Source organism: Callionymus lyra, chromosome 10 (genome assembly GCF_982586985.1).
Source record: "Callionymus lyra chromosome 10, fCalLyr1.hap1.1, whole genome shotgun sequence".
Lineage (NCBI taxonomy): Eukaryota > Metazoa > Chordata > Actinopteri > Syngnathiformes > Callionymidae > Callionymus > Callionymus lyra.
The window spans coordinates 4,393,961-4,414,655 of record NC_141827.1 but is presented as its reverse complement, the minus strand read 5'-3'; the positions used below and the strand labels follow the sequence as shown (position 1 = coordinate 4,414,655).

Genomic DNA, 20,695 nt, shown 5'->3' with positions numbered 1-20,695 from the left:
CAGTCGTCTGTCACCAGACGAACTCGGCGATCCAAACCCTTACATTTACTGAGGAACAGACGACGCCTCGGGCTCACGACGACCTCCATGATGATGATGATGATACAATGTTATTCTGAGACGTATGCCAGTTCACACGTGTCAATCACCCGTCACCACTTATGACATGAAAGGAACACGGCAACAAACAAAAGGGGACGGATTGTTAAATTAATCGAGAGACATTAGGACATCGTTTTTAGGTTCTGTTCACGTGTGAAGCTTGTGGTTTTTCAATTTCTAATAAGAGTGCTTTATATTGATTTATGTTTAAATTAGCCTTTTTTTTCCATGTTTCAGACCTTCAAATGTCAACCGAAATTAGCATTATTTTCAGGTCATCAGTAGAATAAGCTGCAGTATTCCAGGGGTCGCAATAAAGAGTCTTCCTATAATATCGATTGGATTATAAACTTTTTTTTTTTTTTTTAAACAGGCAGGAAGTGGAAGTTGTTCCATCAAAATAAGTACAAGCTGGAAAAATAAAACAATCAAAAGATAGGAGTTTAAAACAGCAGGTAAGTGGTAAACAGGATACTGAGCAACCGTCTGGCTGTGCGTTAGTGTGTGTGCATGTGTGTGTGTGTGTGAGTACACAGAGCCTGACCCAGGGCACACACACACACACACACACACAGATTCCACAACGGTGAGATCATCAACACACCCAAGCACAATATCTCACACACATCTTCCTCGAACCTCCAGCAGGACCCGCGGCTCGTGGCAGCCGAACAAAAAAAACTGACCCCTGCGGTCAACGACTTCTTTCAGCGAGTCCACTGGAGCTCACAGCTGCGTGACATCACTTCCTGTCCCAACTAAACCCCTGTCAAGAACGCTGCCATGGCAACCGTTCCAGAGACACCATTGGATATCGGAACGTGGACCTACAGAGATAAGCTCGGAAGATCTTTGTCAAATATGAAACCTGTGCAGCGACTGTTGACTCTGATGCAAACAGGTGAAGTGTTTGGACGACAGATACACAAACTCAACCACAGAACTCAGTGGAGGCAATAATTACCGCACCCATCTTTTATTATGGTGCCCACAAACACGGTGAACTCCCATGATGCCACACCAGTGATACACACTGCTCCGTTTAGCTGACTCGTCGCTACGATACTGTATCGGGATGGACTTCTGTGATTGATTGACAGGCCGTCAAAGCGGTTTGAGAGGGAAAGCATCTCTTATGCAATGGTATTTAAAAAAGTGTAAAATCGAATAGTCACAACTTCACAGTTCCTGTTCAATGCAGCTGTTTTCAGAACCTAACAAAGAACCAACAATGTAATTTGATCATGAAATATTGGGTGTGTCCCGATGAGCAGTGTGCGAAAATGTAGTGCGCAATGAGCACTCAATCGGCGCACTCAAATGGAGTGTGGATCGATGGACACTTTCTGCATTCGACATCCTCCATCTTAGTGACGTAGATGAAGCTAAACTGAAGCTACGTCACTGAACGCTGCGTTTATCGGAGCAGAAACCGACGTAAATGTCGAGAAAACACTCATTTTAACGCAAAACAACACAACAACAGTAATAACACAATGAATCACAACTTAATAACTTGTTTCAATTGACTAATGTCAAGTGTTGATGATAGAGTTTCAACGTCCGGTTAAAATCAGCGTTAAAAAGTAGTAGAAGAAGAAGCTCTCGAGTCAAGTGTGTAGTGACAGTGTTTGGTTTGAGACAGTACTACACTGTCCGGATCAGCACACTGGCCAAGTACGTGCACTATAAACCAGGGCGCTCGGAGAAGGGCGTGATCTGGGACACTTTGGGCCATTATTTCCCTCAACTGTTTGTCTGCCATGAATGTTTGTTCAGGGGGTTTAAAAAAATACATGAACTCACTCGTGCTCAGTCAGCAAATAACCATCGGCATGTTTCATCACTGACCCTAATGACAGTTTTCAAGGTCGCGGCCTCGTTGACAAACGTATAGCTACAGCAGCCGTCGTTCACTCGGAGATGTTAGCGAATGTATTTTAACGTTATAATGTTAATAATGCTAACGGTATTTCCTCATCACCGCGCCGCTCCCAGACAAAAGCCCCCGCGCCGATGACATCATCACATGAGTCGTGAAGTCACATGAGTCACGCTCTGAACTCGGAGGGCGATCCTCAGAAAGCGCTAGATTAGAGAGGGAAACCGAGGCGGCTCAGAGCCCATGAGTGCACGAGACTCTTTAATCTCGAGGACGGCTCGACGCAAACAACAATCACAGCTGGAGAAGATCAGGAAACTAGAGTTTCCAATTTAAGTCGTCTATAAATAGTCTATAAGAACCCTTTTAAGTCGTCTATAAATAGTCTATAAGAAGCCTGAATGAAGCCTGACTAAAATAACATTAAGAATTTTGTTCATTTTATTTGTGGCAGTTCTGTGGGGAAAAGCTTCTACTTTCGTTAAATAATTCTTAAACCACAATCGTCACGCTACATTACTCAACACACCGACTATTTCCAAACCCCCTCGATGAGGTTTAACTGAAACGTGAACCTAAAGACCCAAAAAAGGAAGAAACCCGGAGCGAACAAACGATGTTCAGTTGTGTTGACATCATCGCTGCGAAGGGGAAACGTCTCATTAAAGCGTGAAATTAACAACAGTCGCCACAAACCGCTGGAAAGAGTTGCAGCGAATTCAAAGTCAGGAAATGGGAATCTCACCAGGGATGGAGGGGCGGGAGTGGGGGGTTAGGGTGGGATCAGGCAGCCCTGTCATTACACACACACACACACACACACACTGCATGACCTCATCTTTCTGTTTCCCCCTCTATGATGTCATCAGAAACGAGGGGGACGAGAGGGACGATGATGGAGTGAAAGCGTGACGGACAATTCAACATGTTTTGTTTTAAAGAGGGAGGAAAAGAAAATAAAAGACTGGAACATTAAACACACCAACAGATATACTTCATGTCCATGTAAACATGGAAACAAACGCACAAACATCAACACAGGAGGAGACGTTAGCGAGGCGTTTGTCGCGGCTGCACTTCAAATTAATCCAAGAGTTCAGACGAGGAGAAGTTGGACGCAAAACACCAAAAGGAAGAAATTAAAAGGAGGGTAAATAAAAAGACTTCGGGGGGTTTGTAGCTCTGCCAGGCTGCTGGAGGTCGACCACAGTGATTATCGCTGCACAACCACAGGAAACATACACACAAACACACAAACCATAAAGCCCTAAATTGTACAAACCATTCACAGCGTCTATAAAACGCACAAAGAAACTATTTGTGGCTGGTGTGTGTGTGTGTGTGTGTGTGTGTGTGTGTGTGTGTGTGTGTGTGTGTGTGTGTGTGTGTGTGTGTGTGTGTGTGTGTGTGTGTGTGTGTGTGTGTGTGTGTGTGTGTGTGTGTGTGTGTGTGTGTGTGTGTGTGTGTTAATGTGGCACAGACTTCGGGTCTATTCATAGACCTGGTTAACTGGGACTTCACCATCACAAAGTATTGACGGAACCGTTGTCATCATAAACTGCAGCCTCACCAACACGAGCACCTAATAACTGTTAAAGTCACGAGGCCCTCAGAGACCCTGCGGTGGAGCCCATCTGAGATGGGAATGAAAGTTGGGATGAAGAGGATTGAGCTGAAGATCAGAGAGAATTCGAACCATTGACTGAGAACAGTAACGATAGTCGAGGTGTGGACAGTGTAAAGTTAGGGGTAACCTCAGGTTAGATCCGGATAGATATACATTTCTAAATACCAGGGATATAATGATACACTTAACTGTAAATAAAAAAATTATGTTGAATATTAACATGCAAATGTATTCAGAGCATTTGTTCATTTTTGTGTTGCAATTTGGCCAATAGATTTTTTGCAGTTAAATGCAAGATCTCGGAGACGACTGAGGACGAGAGGATACAGTGAGTCCAGCAGCTTTTAAAACTGATGTTTGGACATATTTTGGTTTGAAAACAAATGAAAGCAGTTACGACTTTGTCAAGAGTCATGTGGTCTGTAAATACTACAACACCAGAGTCAAGTACTGGACAATACTACACATATATACTTGTTACTACACTATCACAACACCAGAGTCAAGTACTGGACAATACTACACATATATACTTGTTACTACACTATCACAACACCAGAGTCAAGTACTGGACAATACTACACATATATACTTGTTACTACACTATCACAACACCAGAGTCAAGTACTGGACAATACTACACATATATACTTGTTACTACACTATCACAGCACCAGAGTCAAGTACTGGACAATACTACACATATATACTTGTTACTACACTATCACAACACCAGAGTCAAGTACTGGACAATACTACACATATAGACTTGTTACTACACTATCACAACACCAGAGTCAAGTACTGGACAATACTACACATATGTACTTGTTACTACACTATCACAACACCAGAGTCGCGTACTTGACAATACTAAAAATATATACTTGTTACTACACTATCACAACATTTCTTATAGTACTCAATACATCATTTACTAAAATGAACGAAGGTGTCAAAAAAATGTTGTGAACAACGATAATAAATTCCTTAAATGACACTTAAATTCAAAGGTGTTGGTGCAACTACATTTGGAAAACTTTGGTCACTTCCAGGTAATCATAGGCTCATAAATCAATAAATGGAATATTTAAATCATATTTTTATAGAACTATTCTTGTAAAATATTTTTTTTAATTTAAAAACGAGCATCATTTAAAACAACCATTGAAGTTAATTCAATGGGTTTCGTATTCAACATGATTTTATTTTCAAAATTAATTCCCCAAAAGTTTAATTAAAGACACATTTCTCCTTTTTTATTTCTGGTCAGGTGTGGCCACCGTAAGTCAACTTCCTTCACCGTCCTGTCCATGAAAAGTGCTATATGAATACAAATTACTTACTTACTCATTTACCACAACCAGCAAACTCCTTCTAATGGGATCTGCTTCCAAAACAATCTTTTGGAAGATAAATCGTCTACATAATGTACACACTCTTTCACACAAGAAAATATACACAAAAAGTAATGCAGTTTTGGGAGACGAGACTAAAATACAGGTGAACAAAATACAGAGACATGTATAACATGAAACGCTCTTTACCAGTCGAGCAGAAACAACTCGATCGTGGATCAGACGCTGACAAGCGTCTTGGTATGAAATATTGTGTCCACGTGTCACTCTGTAAAGGAAGGTTTCGGGGAAACACTGTGACGTCGTATTTTTTAGAAACAGACTTCAGTTCGACTCACATTCTTCTGTCCAGTGAGGAATCTAACAAAAGACTCTTTCTTTGGTGTACAGGTGAAGAACTAGATGTCGGCATCACTCGGGTTACCTTTGAGCCACGCAGCAGAAATATTCTGGCGGCTGGAATAATTAAGAATTGAGCAAGAAAACAATTTTAAATGCCTCAAGTGAAAATATTGATGGAGAATTATATACATTTATACACATTTGAAATATGGTTCTGTATGTTTTTCCACTCCAGTGTTGTTAGAGGCGATTGATCTAAAGAAAGTACACTTTATTCTTTTTAATTTAACACACGTTGATCATTATATTCAACCATTTGTCAGTCATTACAACAGGCTGGAACTAACAAGATTGAAGCGACACACGCTCACGTTGTGCTGCTAATCTCATGGAACAATGCTTCACAGAAAACAACCTGAAAGCACTCAGAACAAATGTGTTCTCGGTTCTGAGCCCGTAAGTCACCGAGCTCTCCTTCTTGTCAAAGCTCTGTTGAAAATCTGACGTCAGCCCGGACGGTTCCTGGAGAAGGTCGGACCAGAGAATGGTAGCAATTATGGAGCCGCGGTTGGAAACGACCTGACGGTCCTGACGGTCCTGACAGAAGTTGTTCAGGAAGATCGATGAGACGACGCAGAGGTCCGACGCTTTGTTCTTCATAAACAAGCCCAGAGTCGTAAATATGACGGCGGCTCTGGTGTCTGGAGTGAATGAAGTAAGTAAGTAAGTAAGTAAGTAATATATATTTATATAGCGCTTTTCGAGACCAGGGTCACAAAGCGCTTTAACAATCAAAATAATACTCAAAACAGTACATACTTCAAAGATCAAGACAACACCGAGAACAACACAGGAGTTCGAGAAATTCAAGGAAAAGCCTGAACAAATAGAAACGTCTTAAGATGTTTCTTAAAGGAGTCAGTAGACTCCATCAAGCGCAAAGAGAGAGGAAGATTGTTCCATGAAGCTCTGAAGAACAAGAAGCGTGAGACAGACTGACCGAGACACGGAGTCTCTCTTCCCAGGAACAAAAACTATATTCACAAATATTAAAATTAATAATGAAACTGAATTTTCCTTGAACTACTTAAGAAATTTTGGGCAGCGTTTGTTGCAAGACGACAGTCGTTACCTCCTCCGCAGCTTAAGAAGGAATTAAACGAGATTACTGAGGACGAGAGGATACAGTGACTCCAACAGCTTTTAAAGCCGATGTTTGGACATATTTTGGTTTGAAAACAAATGAAAACACTTCGTCATGTGGTCTGTAAATACTACACATATATACTTGTTACTACACTATCACAACACCAGAGTCAAGTACTGGACAATACTACACATATATACTTGTTACTACACTATCACAACACCAGAGTCAAGTACTGGACAATACTACACATATATACTTGTTACTACACTATCACAACACCAGAGTCAATTACTGAACAATACTACACATATATACTTGTTACTACACTATCACAACACCAGAGGCAAGTACTGGACAATACTACACATATATACTTGTTACTACACTATCACAACACCAGAGGCAAGTACTGGACAATACTACACATAAATACTTGTTACTACACTATCACAACACCAGAGTCAAGTACTGGACAATACTTGTTACTACACTATCACAACACCAGAGTCAAGTACTCCACAATACTACACATATATACTTGTTACTACACTATCACAACACCAGAGTCAAGTACTCCACAATACTACACATATATACTTGTTACTACACTATCACAACACCAGAGTCAAGTACTGGACAATACTACACATATATACTTGTTACTACACTATCACAACACCAGAGTCAAGTACTGGACAATACTACACATATATACTTGTTACTACACTATCACAACACCAGAGTCAAGTACTGGACAATACTACACATATATACTTGTTACTACACTATCACAACACCAGAGTCAAGTACTGGACAATACTACACATATATACTTGTTACTACACTATCACAACACCAGAGTCAAGTACTGGACAATACTACACATATATACTTGTTACTACTCTATCACAACACCAGAGTCAAGTACTGGACAATACTACACATATATACTTGTTACTACTCTATCACAACACCAGAGTCAAGTACTGGACAATACTACACATATATACTTGTTACTACTCTATCACAACACCAGAGTCAAGTACTGGACAATACTACACATATATACTTGTTACTACTCTATCACAACACCAGAGTCAAGTACTGGACAATACTACACATATATACTTGTTACTACTCTATCACAACACCAGAGTCAAGTACTGGACAATACTACACCATTCCCGTCATGTCCAGGCACTCAAAACTAGAAAGACTCAAAATGCAACCAAATGTTTCCTTCAATTCAGAACAAAAACTCAAATGATTGGAGTCCAAATCTAAAGGAACATTGATTGAAAGAACCTCCATGACATCCTAGACTCTGTTTACTCCATTTTCCGGGAGAACATATGGAATGTGTTTAATCTCATGCCAAGTTTAGACGCCGTTTCACTACTGCGAGTGTGTGTGAGTTAGTCTTTGTGGGTACCAACAAACTATTGTGTTGTATTGTGATGACACTGTCAGAGTACACCTCGTCTCATCTTCCATGAATCACCGCTTGATGCTTTGATGGACTTTCTTACAAACAGGAAATCAATGTTTGAACCTTCAGTCTTTCAGTGTGAACTTCTGAAGACAGACGCCACAGCGTTTTATTATTGGGGTTCAGACATCTCAGACATGGACCGGGTCCAAGAACAACAACACAAAGCATGTGCAGGTTCCAGTAGCGGGTCACACTCCAGTCTGGCGTCCACGGTTCACTGGTCAGAGTCTACAGCAACTTATTGTTGACCCACATTGCCATGGCAACCGGGTGTTGGCGGGGGAGGAGGGCGAGGCAGAATCTGAGCCAGTGATTCTCAGAGTTAATAACTTACTGAGATAAAAGGGTGTGACTTTTATTTGTTCATCTGATCTCACCAGACTCATGGTTAACATTCAACATAGAAACGCTTTTAGTTTCAAACAAATGTTTCCTGATCGTCAGGAACTTTGAACTCAAAGGTTGAGACAGAAATTAAAAAACGTTTTTCTCATCGAGCAACAAGAAATGAGTGAAATACCAGATGAGGAATATTGACGTTTAGGTTTTGGTTCATTTTATACGACTTTTCTTTTGCTGTTGACAAATCTACCGTTTCTAGCGTCCGTTGACAAGACACAGTCGCACAAAGTAGAAAGAAACTGAGGTATTTCAGTTTCGTCAGAACATGAATTCAAATTAACTTACTGTTGAACCTTTGAATTTTATTATTGAAATGTAGTTTGTGAAGCATCCAATTTTCTGAGAAAACTATACAATGAAAGACTGTATTGATAGGTTTACTAAATAATTGAATGTTTGTTATATGAAGGATTATCATGTTTTTATCAACTTTTTAGTTTTATATTCTAATTCCGATAAATAAAAACCCATTTTCTAAATTAAACACATTAAATTGTAGGGTTTTTGAACATAGAAATAATGATAATATAATTATACTAACAAAAACAATAATAATAATAATAATAGTGCCTTCTACAAGACCAGTCCAATCGAGCACTGAGCAACTCGCTCTTAATTTTAAATTCACAAAAAGTTGTAAAACGAATAGTTAAAGTTGTGGAAATATTATTCTGGCTTTGGAATCCGACACGATAGATTGAAGCGCCAGTGCTTCTGAGTCACATGATCATCTGTGCGCAGCATGATTGGCTGAAAGTTGGATCAAGTACGTCGGTACTCGTTTGGTATCGTCTGGTAGCACTAGGACTATCAATAAGAAAATATTGAATTTGGAAATTTCATTTTAGAATTATTGGAATAAGAATATCAAACTCTAAAAAAACTGATTCTTTTGAAAACATTCACTAACTTAATAAAAAAATAAATGAAGCTTTCAATATAGAAATTATGAAAAAAAAAAGAATAAAATGCCTAAAAAAAAACAACATTTCAATTAAAAGTTTAAGGTTTCAGTCTTTAAATGCAACCGCTTCTTGTTCTTTGATCCCTTCTCAGGATTAATTGTGAACATGTTCTCACTTCCAACACGTTGATTCCTGCATCAGCGAACACACATCAACTCGACTTCATAGTTTAAACAGAACGTCTCGGCGTTTGCAGCCAGAAATGAACGCGAGTGAATCTCTGCTGCTGCTGCGTGTGAACAAGAACCATCAGGAGTCGACATGTTTGGAAAAGAAAAACAGAATTTATTTTAAGTCCAAAACAAAAGACGTGTCAAACCGTCGGCTAATGTTTCAACACAATCGTTGACCCCTCAACATGAGGGTCGACCACCAGAATCTCAACTTTAAATCTCTCTTCACCGATAAGTGACTAACATCAGCATCCGGGGAAAACGCTTCTGCACGTCGAAGACGATTAGAGGTGAGCCCGGACGTCTCGTTGCCGGGATACATAACAGCAGGTAAATATCAGCAGCGGCAAACAAGATCAACGTAATCGTCTCAGGTAATCGTTTTCAGTTGTGAGGCCTTGTTAAGCAGCAGAGAAACCATTTGATCATGGAGGAGGAATCAGCCCGAAGCCAAGTGTAGGTCAAACACACACGAGTCAACATCCTGAACCAATGTAGGGTCATGTGACCGCGATTACCCCGCATTTAGTGGATTAGACAGGCTTCTGATAAAAACCTTCATTACACTTAAACGCTGTAGACGCTGGTATTTTAATCAACTTGGATTCCAATGAAAAATGTTCGATTGACCACAAATGACGACGAATTATTTTGTGATTCATTTGTAAATTAGATATTTTATTAGTCAGAATGATCTTGGCCATTATTTCACTCTCTTATGGTTAAAGTAATGGAACTAAAAGCCCAAATATATCCAAATATCAGCCTTAAAAGGAGCTGGAGTAGGATGTATCCTCTCGTCCTTAGTAAGTGCTGAATTATTTTGTTATTCATTTTTCAATTAGATATTTTATTAGTCAGGATGATCTTGGCCATTATTTCACTCTCTTATTGTTAAAATAATGGAACTAAAAGCCAAAACATATACAAATATCAGCCTTAAAAGGAGCTTGAGTCGGCTGTATCCTCTCGTCCTCAGTCAGTGCAGAATTATCACAAGATTTAATTGTTACTCTGGCTGCAGAGGACGGACGACAGCTGCCATCTTATTAAACATAATAATAACATAACACCAAAATGAAAAAACTCCATGTATTTTCATGTTAATTTTAAAGTTAAAAAAATGCATATATTTTAATTTATGCACACTTTATTTATATATAAACAATACAATAACTTAGATTAAAATAATATAAAATTTAAACAATAATTATACAGTACATTTAAAATAAATAAAAATTGATAAAATGTTGTTAAAAACGCATCATGAAATAATAAAAATATTGTCATACATCAGTGTACATTTTCTCGCACCCCTAGATTTAACTCTGGTTAATATATCGTGTTTGTAGGTTCGAGGCTTCAAGGGGAGGAGCTTAAGATCCTTGAGATCGCGTTTATCACAAACTTTTATTGCCGTTAAAGATGGGAATGTTTTGTGGTGACGTTACAAAATAAAAGAATGACGGTGCATTCTCAAGCTCTTATGTTGAAGAAAGAGCTGAGCCAAAAGACAAAACTTGACAAACAAAGGCGGCAGAGGCTTCAAACTCAACCATACAAGGGGCAAAAAACCTTTAAGAGTTTAAGTGTCGGGGCCAGAAAATCAGTGACAGGAAGTGAGGGTCTTTGAGGCGCAATCTTATTTATCTTTGTATTCCTTTTTAAAATGTTACTCTTATTGTAAGTCTCAATATAATTGTTGAGATTCATTATATTTGTTCCTCATCTCAACTTAAACACCGACATATTCAAAAGACACCATAACAACATGAACATTTATATATATATTTTGACCAAACTACCCCGAGGGCCACATACAATGACATGAGTTTTGACACATGTAAGTAAGTAAGTAAGAAATAGTTGTTTCTACAGTGCCTTTCTAGACCAGGGTCACAAAGCGCTTAAACAATCAAAAACAATACACAGTTAAAACTATATACTATAAAAGGCAGCCAGTGAAGAGTTTTAAGGATCAGAGAAATGTAAGTTCTTCTACTAGAGCAGCTCAGAATTCTGGCTGCAGAGTTTTGTATGAACTGCAGGCGAAACACATCCTTCTTGTTGAGACACGAAAATAAACTGTGACAATAGTTTAAACGACACAAGATCCAGATCCTGTTGTGTCATCATTTTCCTAAGTGTAGAGATTCAAATCGCATGTAGGCATTAGTGAGGCGGTTCCATCCATCTATGGACACTTTATGTTGCCATTTTTCAGGGGATTTCAAAATAAGAGTCCTACGAACACCTGAAAAACACCAAGAGCAGAACTCTAAATTCTTCAGCCAGGACCTTGTGAAAGAAGTACAATTGATCACAAGTTACGAAGAAAATCAACACACAAAACGTCTCCAAGAACATGACGCAACACACCTGTCTGCACAAGTGCAGCGACCACACCTTCTTAAGCACGACTGGATCACAGCGAGATCACATTGCTCAACTCTCAACAGGCACAAACACAAACGTGTCGCAATCCAGCGACTCATGATTCCACTCGTCAGTACATAGAGATGAAATGATAAAATGATGAAAGGATAAAATGATGAAATGATGAAAGATGTTAGATGAAGCGTCTCCTCAGTAATGAAGTGGTCTCCTCTGAACAGGCTCTACTTCCCTTGAATGAAGGCTCGTTCTTAATGACTTCTTCTGCCTCCAGAGTGTGAAGGAGACAAAAACCTGGGGCCCCCTCTGAGCGACGCGGGGCCCCACGGACGACCATTGACGCTCGCACAAAGAAAATATTCCGTCACCAACGTTTGACGACGGCAAACATCCTTTTTTTTCCCACGCTCCGTCCCCGACATGCCACCGGAACCGGATCGTGTCGATACGAAGGAACAGATCTATGTGGAGAATGAGGCGAGTTGGACGTCAACACGTGGAGATGTTTTCGTCGAGTCTTCGTCGTTCTTCCTCTGCGTTTACAAACACTCGTGACATTTCTCAGATCACGTTTGGTTCACGTGTTCCAGTCCTTCGCTCGCTCACAGACGACTGTGACTTAAGGTGGAGATCTGGACTAGAGTGATGGTCGTTTTAGTCTTTTAAAACCTGAGAGAAGTCTTTGGAAACAACTTTATAGTGAGTTTGTAAGATCCGGTCAATTAAGAAGCTGGTTTCTCCTTCACTCCTGCGGTCCCTTCGACATGGACTTGTGGCCAGAAAAACAATAGTTTTGTTTAGTCTTCGTCCAATTACTTGGCTTATTTCACAAAGTTCATGATTCTGATAAGTTAGCATGTGAGCAGTTAGCATGTGAGCAGTTAGCATGTCATACAAGAACTGGTGCTTTAGGGCTAGGTTCTGTTTTTCCAAGTGTTATCTTATTTCATTCTTTTATTCTGTACTGCCACAAAAATATCCTATGTTGTGTTTATAACACTGGCAATAAAAGTTCATGATTCTGATAAGTTAGCATGTCCGAAGTTACGTCATTTCAGTTACCAAAGATTTTGTTTAGTCTTCGTCCAATACTTGGACTGAACAAAACGTTTGTCAAGAAGAAGCGTCCGGAATAGGCATCATGACTTTATTTTTAAATGCATGTTTAAAGTTTGTATTCATGAGCATTTTAGTTAAATGACATTAAATGCCAACGAAAGTCACGAAAAGCTGCGATAAATTTCCCACAAGGAATGAATGGGACGAGGCTGAAAATGTTCATCCAAACACCATTTTAAACTTTAAAACGTGGATAAAAGTCCAGATTATCAACGTGGGATTTGACTCTTTTGTAGTTTTCGTATTGTTACAGCAACACTCTCGCCATTTCCCAGCGGGGAATTGTCAAGTACCAATACTACACTACTGTATAGATGCATTTTTTAGCATTAGAAATATAATTGATAACATCAATAAAGTTCCAATAAGATAGATTTGACAGCACGTGACTGTATTCACTGCAAAACATCTAACGTGAAACCAAGAACAGAGAAGCTCATGTAGCGACTCTCTCTCAAAACAAACTACCATATTCTTCTAAAGATTAAGGGATCCAGATGGTAATACTCATAAACACCCTCATTTTATCATCCGTTCAGTGTCAACGTTTCCTGAAGTCATTTTTGTTATTTTGTTAACCTTTGTGTTGTCTCTGGGTCAAGGTGACCCGAAGGTCCGAAAACAAATGCGTTTGTGGTATCCCTAGTGTTGTCTCTGGGTCAAGGAGTACAACAAACACATTTATTTTTCAGGCATTAGGGTCACATTGACCCAGAGATAACACAAGGGTATAAAAAAACTGACCATCACATACTTAAGAGAGTTAAAAATGTCTCCCTTTGAAAACTACTCAATTTAGTTTGAGATCCAAGGCTTTAATTATGACGCCAACATTCTGAAGAGGTTTTTTTTAAGAGAAGGTCTTCAACCTAAATATCTTGAGGTATTTATCTAAAAAAAAAGAAACATCCTCCAGACCTTCTCTGCCTCATAAAGTCTTTTCTTAGAGCCTTAATGACGATGAGAACTGCCTTCAAAGTTGGTCTTCACGGGAGAACTTTCTCACAAACACACATGCCTGGAACTTTAATTCCATCCTACATCCAGGAAACCATCACTTGAAACCTTTTGCAGCTTTAACTGCCGATGACTGGAGGATCAGAAGAACATGAAATGATTCCGTAAATAAACTATTTCCCGATTGAGACCTTAAGAGGAATCAATAAAGTTTTATTTATCCATCCAAACAAAGCTCTCAGCAGGCGTGTCAGTCAACGACCAAGAGAACATTATTGTTTATAACTTTAGATGTATAAAAATATCATTTCTAATCGTTCAAAACAATACAGATATTATCTCCACCTTATCTTAAAATCTTATCAAGTTAGATATATAGAGATATCAAAAAATGTCACAACAATAGAGATCAATAAAAGAAAACTGTCACAAACTCGATTATGGAAACTAAAGATTACGTTTTAGCATGTTAGCTCATATGCTAGCATGTCACAAGTTAGCATGTCATACTAACGGCTTCTTTAGTGCTTGGTTCTGTTTTTTTCTTTGTTTTGTTTGTGTTTTATCATATTGTATTATTTTATTCTGTACCGACAACACAAAAATTCATACGTTTTGTTTACAACACTGGCAATAAAAGTTCATTATTCTGATAAGTTAGCATGTGAGTAGTTAGCATGTCAGATGCTAGCATGTCACAAGTTAGCATGTCATACTACAGCAGCTGCTTTAGTGTTTGGTTCTGTTTTTTTCTTTGTTTTGTTTGTGTTTTATCATATTGTATTCTTTTATTCTGTACTGACAACACAAAAACAAATCCTGTTTTTTTTAAACAATGGCATTAAAGTTCATGATTATAATAAGTTAGCATGTCAATAGTTAGCATGTCAGTAGTTAGCATGTCAGTAGTTAGCATGTCAACGCCCCTCGTTCAGGTGAGGGCGTGTTATTTGTTTTAAACTTTTATCCAAGATCATGAAATATATTTAAAAGTTCAAAGATAAATCCACAGTCTTGCATCATCTTATCGTCACGTTACTTTAAAATCGATTAAAAATTCGAGGCGTTATTTGGGAAGTTTAAGCAACATTTTGTCAATACATTGACTTGGAAAACTTGCTTAAACACTATTTTCTTCGATAATATCATCGCAGCTACAAAAGCCGAATAAAAAGAGTAAAGTTATTGTGTTTGTAAAAGTCATTTTAACTCATGTGCCGCAGACGTGACGAGTTAAAGCGATATGACGTAGAAATGCGTGATGTTTTACATGGAAGTTCTTGAGGGACATGAAGGAAACTCTCGGGAAAAACTGTTTAAATTGACAAGAACAGACTTTATATCATGTCCCTCACGTGAGGACCAGCAGAGCTCCAGAACCTTCTAAAAGCACGTACCGATGGAGACCAGCTTGATGTTCTCCTTGTCCAGGAACTCCAGCGCCACCGACACGTTCTCCAGCTTCATCTGGCCAAAGTTGGGCCTGGCGTGGTACTTCCTGTACATCTTCTTGTGGCTCAGGACCTCCAGCAGGGCGATGAGCCTCAGGCCGTCTCCCAGGTCCAGCTGCAGGTCCGCGATCCGCTTGTTGACGCACTTGAGGTGCTCGTTGATCCAGCGGGTGAAGGTGTTCTGCTGGATCTTCTTCCAGGGCGCGTCCACCGCCAGGTCCTTCTCTGTGACCGGCATCTTGTCTCACGGTTGTGCTGAGAGTTGAGCGAGGTTCGGGGTCAAGTGTCGCTGCTGGTTCCTGCGGACGGACTCAAGTTCTGCTGAAGTTCCTGCACCTACTGCCTGCTGTGGTGTGTTCAGGTGCCCGCGAGAAAGCTCGGAATTTATAGCTTCTGCTTCCTGTAAGGTGAGAAGGCAGGTGCTGGCGGCGAGTGTCGCCCCCTGTCGAGGAAAGACTTTCACGTAAACCTTATTTACACATTTGTGGTTTATTTTAAACAAAATGATCATTTTTCAACGTCTCAGAAAAGATTTTTGATAATTAACTAATAGAGCAGTGACTTTAAAACGGAGATTAATTCTAACAGCTATATATGAGCAAAGAACAAAAACAACAATTAACAAAACCTTCTTGAAGATGATGTGACTTTTTTCACTTCCATTAAAAACGGATAAACCTGCCACAGCCTCCACTTTCACCCACGTTACACTGTTTTCTCTCACCTTCTTGTAAGTTGGTCTAATTTATTTTTATCTGATTATGCTTTTTTTATTCTGATTCCGGCCCGTGTGCAGAAAAATAGAAGAAAGAAAATCCATGTTTATGGTGAATATAACTGGTAAAGAAGTTGGTTCTGATGAAGAAGCCATAGAATTAAAATAGTAATTCAATATAAAAATGTAATACTTTTTTTTAATGTAACTAGAGATTTCAAAAAAATAAACTCCTCAAATGAACTATATATATATATTTATATTTTTGTTTTTAAAGAAAAGGTAAGGTAAGGTAAAACTTTATTGATCCCTCAGGAGGTCTTCGGGAAATTGTTTTTTTCCAATAGCCACAGAAAATACAGCAATTTTTTTCATGAAAAAAATAAAATAAAATAAGAAGAACATAAAGGGAAAGAACCAGATGACACAATCTAAGTCTAAAGATAAAGATAAAGAACATAGATCAAAGAAAAACAACAAGGACAAAGGATACAAAGACTAACATGGAACAGAACATCCAGATACTTTCACTCCACTCCTGCCCCCGAACTCAGAATTGTACAATTTAATAGCCCGAGGGATGAATGAGTCCCTGAGTCTATTAGTGTTGCACCTGGGTAGGAGCATTCGTGCTTCATCTGCTTCTCTGCTCACTGATGACAGTGTTCAGAGGATGACTGTCATCATCCATGATGGACAGTAGTTTGTTCAATGATCTCCTCTCAGCAACTGTCACCAGTGAGTCCAGCTCCATTCCAACCACAGAACCAGCTTTTCTGATCAACCTGTCCAACCTTAACTTAAATTGAAAGTAAAATCTTATTTTCTACATTGTTGAGAATAAATAATGCAAATATTGACATGAATTAAAAATAAATAAAATGGTATGAAGCTCTTCACAATGATGCAGTTGATGATAAAAGATCAGATCACTGATGGAAGGTCTGACCATGAATAGATCTGAAAGTAAGAACCAGAATTTTAAAATGATCCTGAAAGAAACTGGAAGCCAGTGAAGAGTTTGAAGGAGAAATGTGAGTTCTTCTACTAGAGCGGCTCAGAATTCTGGCTGCAGAGTTTTGTATGAACTGCAGGCGAGAAGATCCTTCTTGTTTTCACATGAAAATAAACTGTTACAATAGTGTAAACGACACAAACACATGGATTATAAGATCCAGATCGTGTTGTGACATCATTTTCATCAAGTTTAGAGATTTTTCTCAGTTGAAGGAAACAGTTTCTGGTCAGTTTTCTTTCTTTATTAAACCTTTTTTTTTGTTGTAAAAGTTGCAGAAATGTTTTCAGAGAAACATCATAAACCTTAAGAATTATCGCACCATTAATGTTCCGTTCGTTTCCCGCTGAGATCAGCAGATCAATAACGTTATCAGGTTACAAAGTGAAAAATCCATCTCGGTGCAGGAGTTCCCGCTTGAAGGTCATTAGAAGGACGGAATAAGACGAGACGGAGTCAGAGTTGGTGGGTCAGCTGCTACTTTAATCCAAATGTTTCTCTTCACGTTCCATACATCTTCATCATCATCATCATCATCATCATCTCTACACAGCCCTCCCCTCCCCCGCTCATATTCTCTAAACATCTTTAACAAAATAAGTCTAGTCGCTCGTAATTCAATAACATTTCTTTTATTTTACAATTCTCTCTCTGTGCTGTAGTGTTTCTCTTTAGACATATTTGTTCGCTTGTATTCTTATTTTCGACACGCAGACGAGACACGAGTACACAAACCATGACGGCGTGTGGGAACAGCACAAACGCACAAGTGGAGTTTGAATGAACGACAAGTATTGTGTTGAGAAGAGTTTCGGTCGCACTGAAGAACACGGTCGTGTCTGGAGCCACGTGTTAGCATGTCCTGCTAGCGCGGCGCTAGCTCGCTTTAGAACGTAGCACCAATTGATTTACTGATGATTCGTTTTCTAGAAAATGTTTATTCAAAAAAGCGTTTCCTTTAAGCCGACGTACATCTAATGATGGATTATATCAATCTGGGAAAAAACATTTAATAGCTTTTTAAACACCTGAAAACAAAAACACCAGTCATGGCGACGCTAACTAAAATGAACTAGGGATATGTTTGAAGAACTATATTTTTTAAAATGGCTCCATTATGATTTATGCTAATGCTAACATTGAAAGCTTCACTTTTAAATGCAACTTTATTAACAATGTGACTTTAAACATTTCCGGGGAACATGTGGCGAACAGTGACCGTTTGAGTGACAGTTTATAATAATTATAGTCACATGAATCGATGCTTCAGAACCATGTGAACACGTGGATCTTACAACTGTGGTTCAAAAACCAAACCAGCTTCGACCGACTCAAGGATTTGACGCCGACGTGTTCGTGGCAAACGTGAGAATCGAACCGTCAACCTGTGGTTCGACACGACCGCTAACAAGGCTAGAACTCCTGGAGTCTCGACTAGAACCGGACTGTGGCGTGAACACGGAGGACGAACACTCGATAACTCACGTGTGTGTGTGTGTGTGTGTGTGTGTGTGTGTGTGTGTGTGTCAGCCTCCACACAAACATCAGAGGCACTCTGACCTCCGCTCTTCTGCCCGAACAGAACATACAAAAATTAAACCAGAGTGATATTTTTAATTATTTGGCTTCAAGTCTCAAATCCTGCTGCCTTGAAAAAAAAAAAGAAGAGAAACATCAAGAAACGTCCAACATGGCCGACGATGTGAAACCCGGACAGAATCGGAGAGTTCTGGACCACTTGAACAAGGAGTCCGGTCCCGGGTCCGGGTGGTTCTGCTGTGATTACGTGAAGCTACAGGTGAACCCACAGGTGAACCCACAGGTGAACCCACAGGTGAACCCACAGGTGAACCCACAGGTGAACCCAGACGGTGGCGCAGAAGCCGCACCAGAGAGTAACGTGTCCCGCTGCCCAACAAACCAAGCTAAAGAAACTCAAGTGAATCCTGGGTAGAAACCGGCGGCTGGAATTTTCCCTCCAAACGTATTTACAGTTTCAGACTTTGTACACGAGACGCGACGACTGCCGAGGGCCGCCGCTAGGGGGCGCCGCTTTTGGAAAAGCTGGGGTAGATGACGGCTGCCGTCACGGCGACCATCACTGCGATGACCGGCATCCAGGGAGTCCAGCCGCTCTGTGAGAGGTCACCACACACACACACACACATGTACACACATATGTACAAACACAAACACACACATCCACATGAACACAAAAGACCATCACACAAACACACAATGTATCACAGGTACACAAAAACAAGTCAAACAAACAATTATTGACACACACACACAAATATACCAACACATGAACACAAATGTACCACCACACAAACACAATGTATTCCAGGTACACAAAGATCAGAAAACAGACACACAAACAAGTAAAAACAATCAAACAAACACAGAAATACAACAACAACCAGACGAGTGAAAAACAACAACAAAACAGACAGAAAAACAAAGAATTATTGACACACACACACAAACATACCAACGCATGAACACAAATGTACCATCACACAAACACACACAATGATACCCACAATTGTACAGGGGTACACAACAATAAGCAAACGTACAAACAAAATAATTCAACACAACATTCAAGGAAATAAATGGAGGGGAAACACAAACAGACACAAATAATCAACACACAATCATTAACACACACACACACACACACACACAGACAGAAAACACACAGAAAGGAAAAAAAAAAAGACATTTGTGAGTTTTCTGGCAAATATTTGTGTCGATTACTTGCAAAAGATGGATTTATCAACAAATTAACGTTTTTCTTGATCTAAAAATACTTTTTCAAACGAATAACATGACAAATAACTTCTTAATTCTTAAGTTAAGATTAAAACAAAACAAATAATGAAAGAACATGAAGAATAAAACAGGACGATGACAGTGATGAGCAGCGAGCGAGTCACACATCAACGAGCAGCAGACGATGCAGGACGAGTGTGTATTTTATTTGTGTCTTTTTGTCGAGCGTTCAGTTAGAAATGTTGAGCCACGAGAATGTTTTGCACGTAAGTGACGCTTTGATGTTATTTGTACTCCAGCAAAAAATAAAGTGGTTTGAACAAACAAAATCTATTTTACGTTCAATAAATCCTACTTTGCGACTTCTGTACGACTTCTGTACGACTGCTGTACGACTGCTGTACGACTTCTGTACGACTTCTGTACGACTTCTGTACGACTGCTGTACGACTGCTGTACGACTGCTGTACGACTGCTGTACGACTTCTGTACGACTTCTGTACGACTTCTGTACGACTTCTGTACGACTTCTGTACGACTTCTGTACGACTTCTGTACGACTTCTGTACGACTGCTGTACGACTGCTGTACGACTGCTGTACGACTGCTGTACGACTTCTGTACGACTTCTGTACGACTTCTGTACGACTTCTGTACGACTTCTGTACGACTTCTGTACGACTTCTGTACGACTGCTGTACGACTTCTGTACGACTTCTGTACGACTGCTGTACGACTGCTGTACGACTGCTGTACGACTTCTGTACGACTGC

The 20,695-nt window shown here is 39.6% G+C and overlaps 2 protein-coding genes across 7 annotated transcripts in view; both read right to left on the bottom strand.

Moving 5' to 3' along the window:
* The window catches only part of flnba (filamin B a), a 62,594-nt gene extending 46,614 nt beyond the window's left edge, over positions 1–15,980 (bottom strand). For 4 of the 5 annotated variants that reach the window (XM_087800373.1, XM_087800371.1, XM_087800375.1 and 1 more), the window contains exon 1: positions 15,361–15,673. In XM_087800373.1, the coding sequence (XP_087656499.1) occupies positions 15,361–15,652 (292 nt within the window). In that variant the 5' untranslated portion in view covers positions 15,653–15,673. Of the gene's footprint in view, positions 1–15,360 lie in introns of all 5 variants that reach the window. The other variant, XM_087800374.1, reaches the window with a different exon arrangement.
* Positions 15,981–17,606: 1,626 nt separating this feature from the next.
* Positions 17,607–20,695, bottom strand: part of slmapa (sarcolemma associated protein a) — a 37,606-nt gene continuing 34,517 nt past the window's right edge. For both annotated transcript variants that reach the window (XM_087800376.1, XM_087800377.1), the window contains one exon: positions 17,607–19,279. In XM_087800376.1, the coding sequence (XP_087656502.1) occupies positions 19,184–19,279 (96 nt within the window). In that variant the 3' untranslated portion in view covers positions 17,607–19,183. The remainder of the gene's footprint in view (positions 19,280–20,695) is intronic.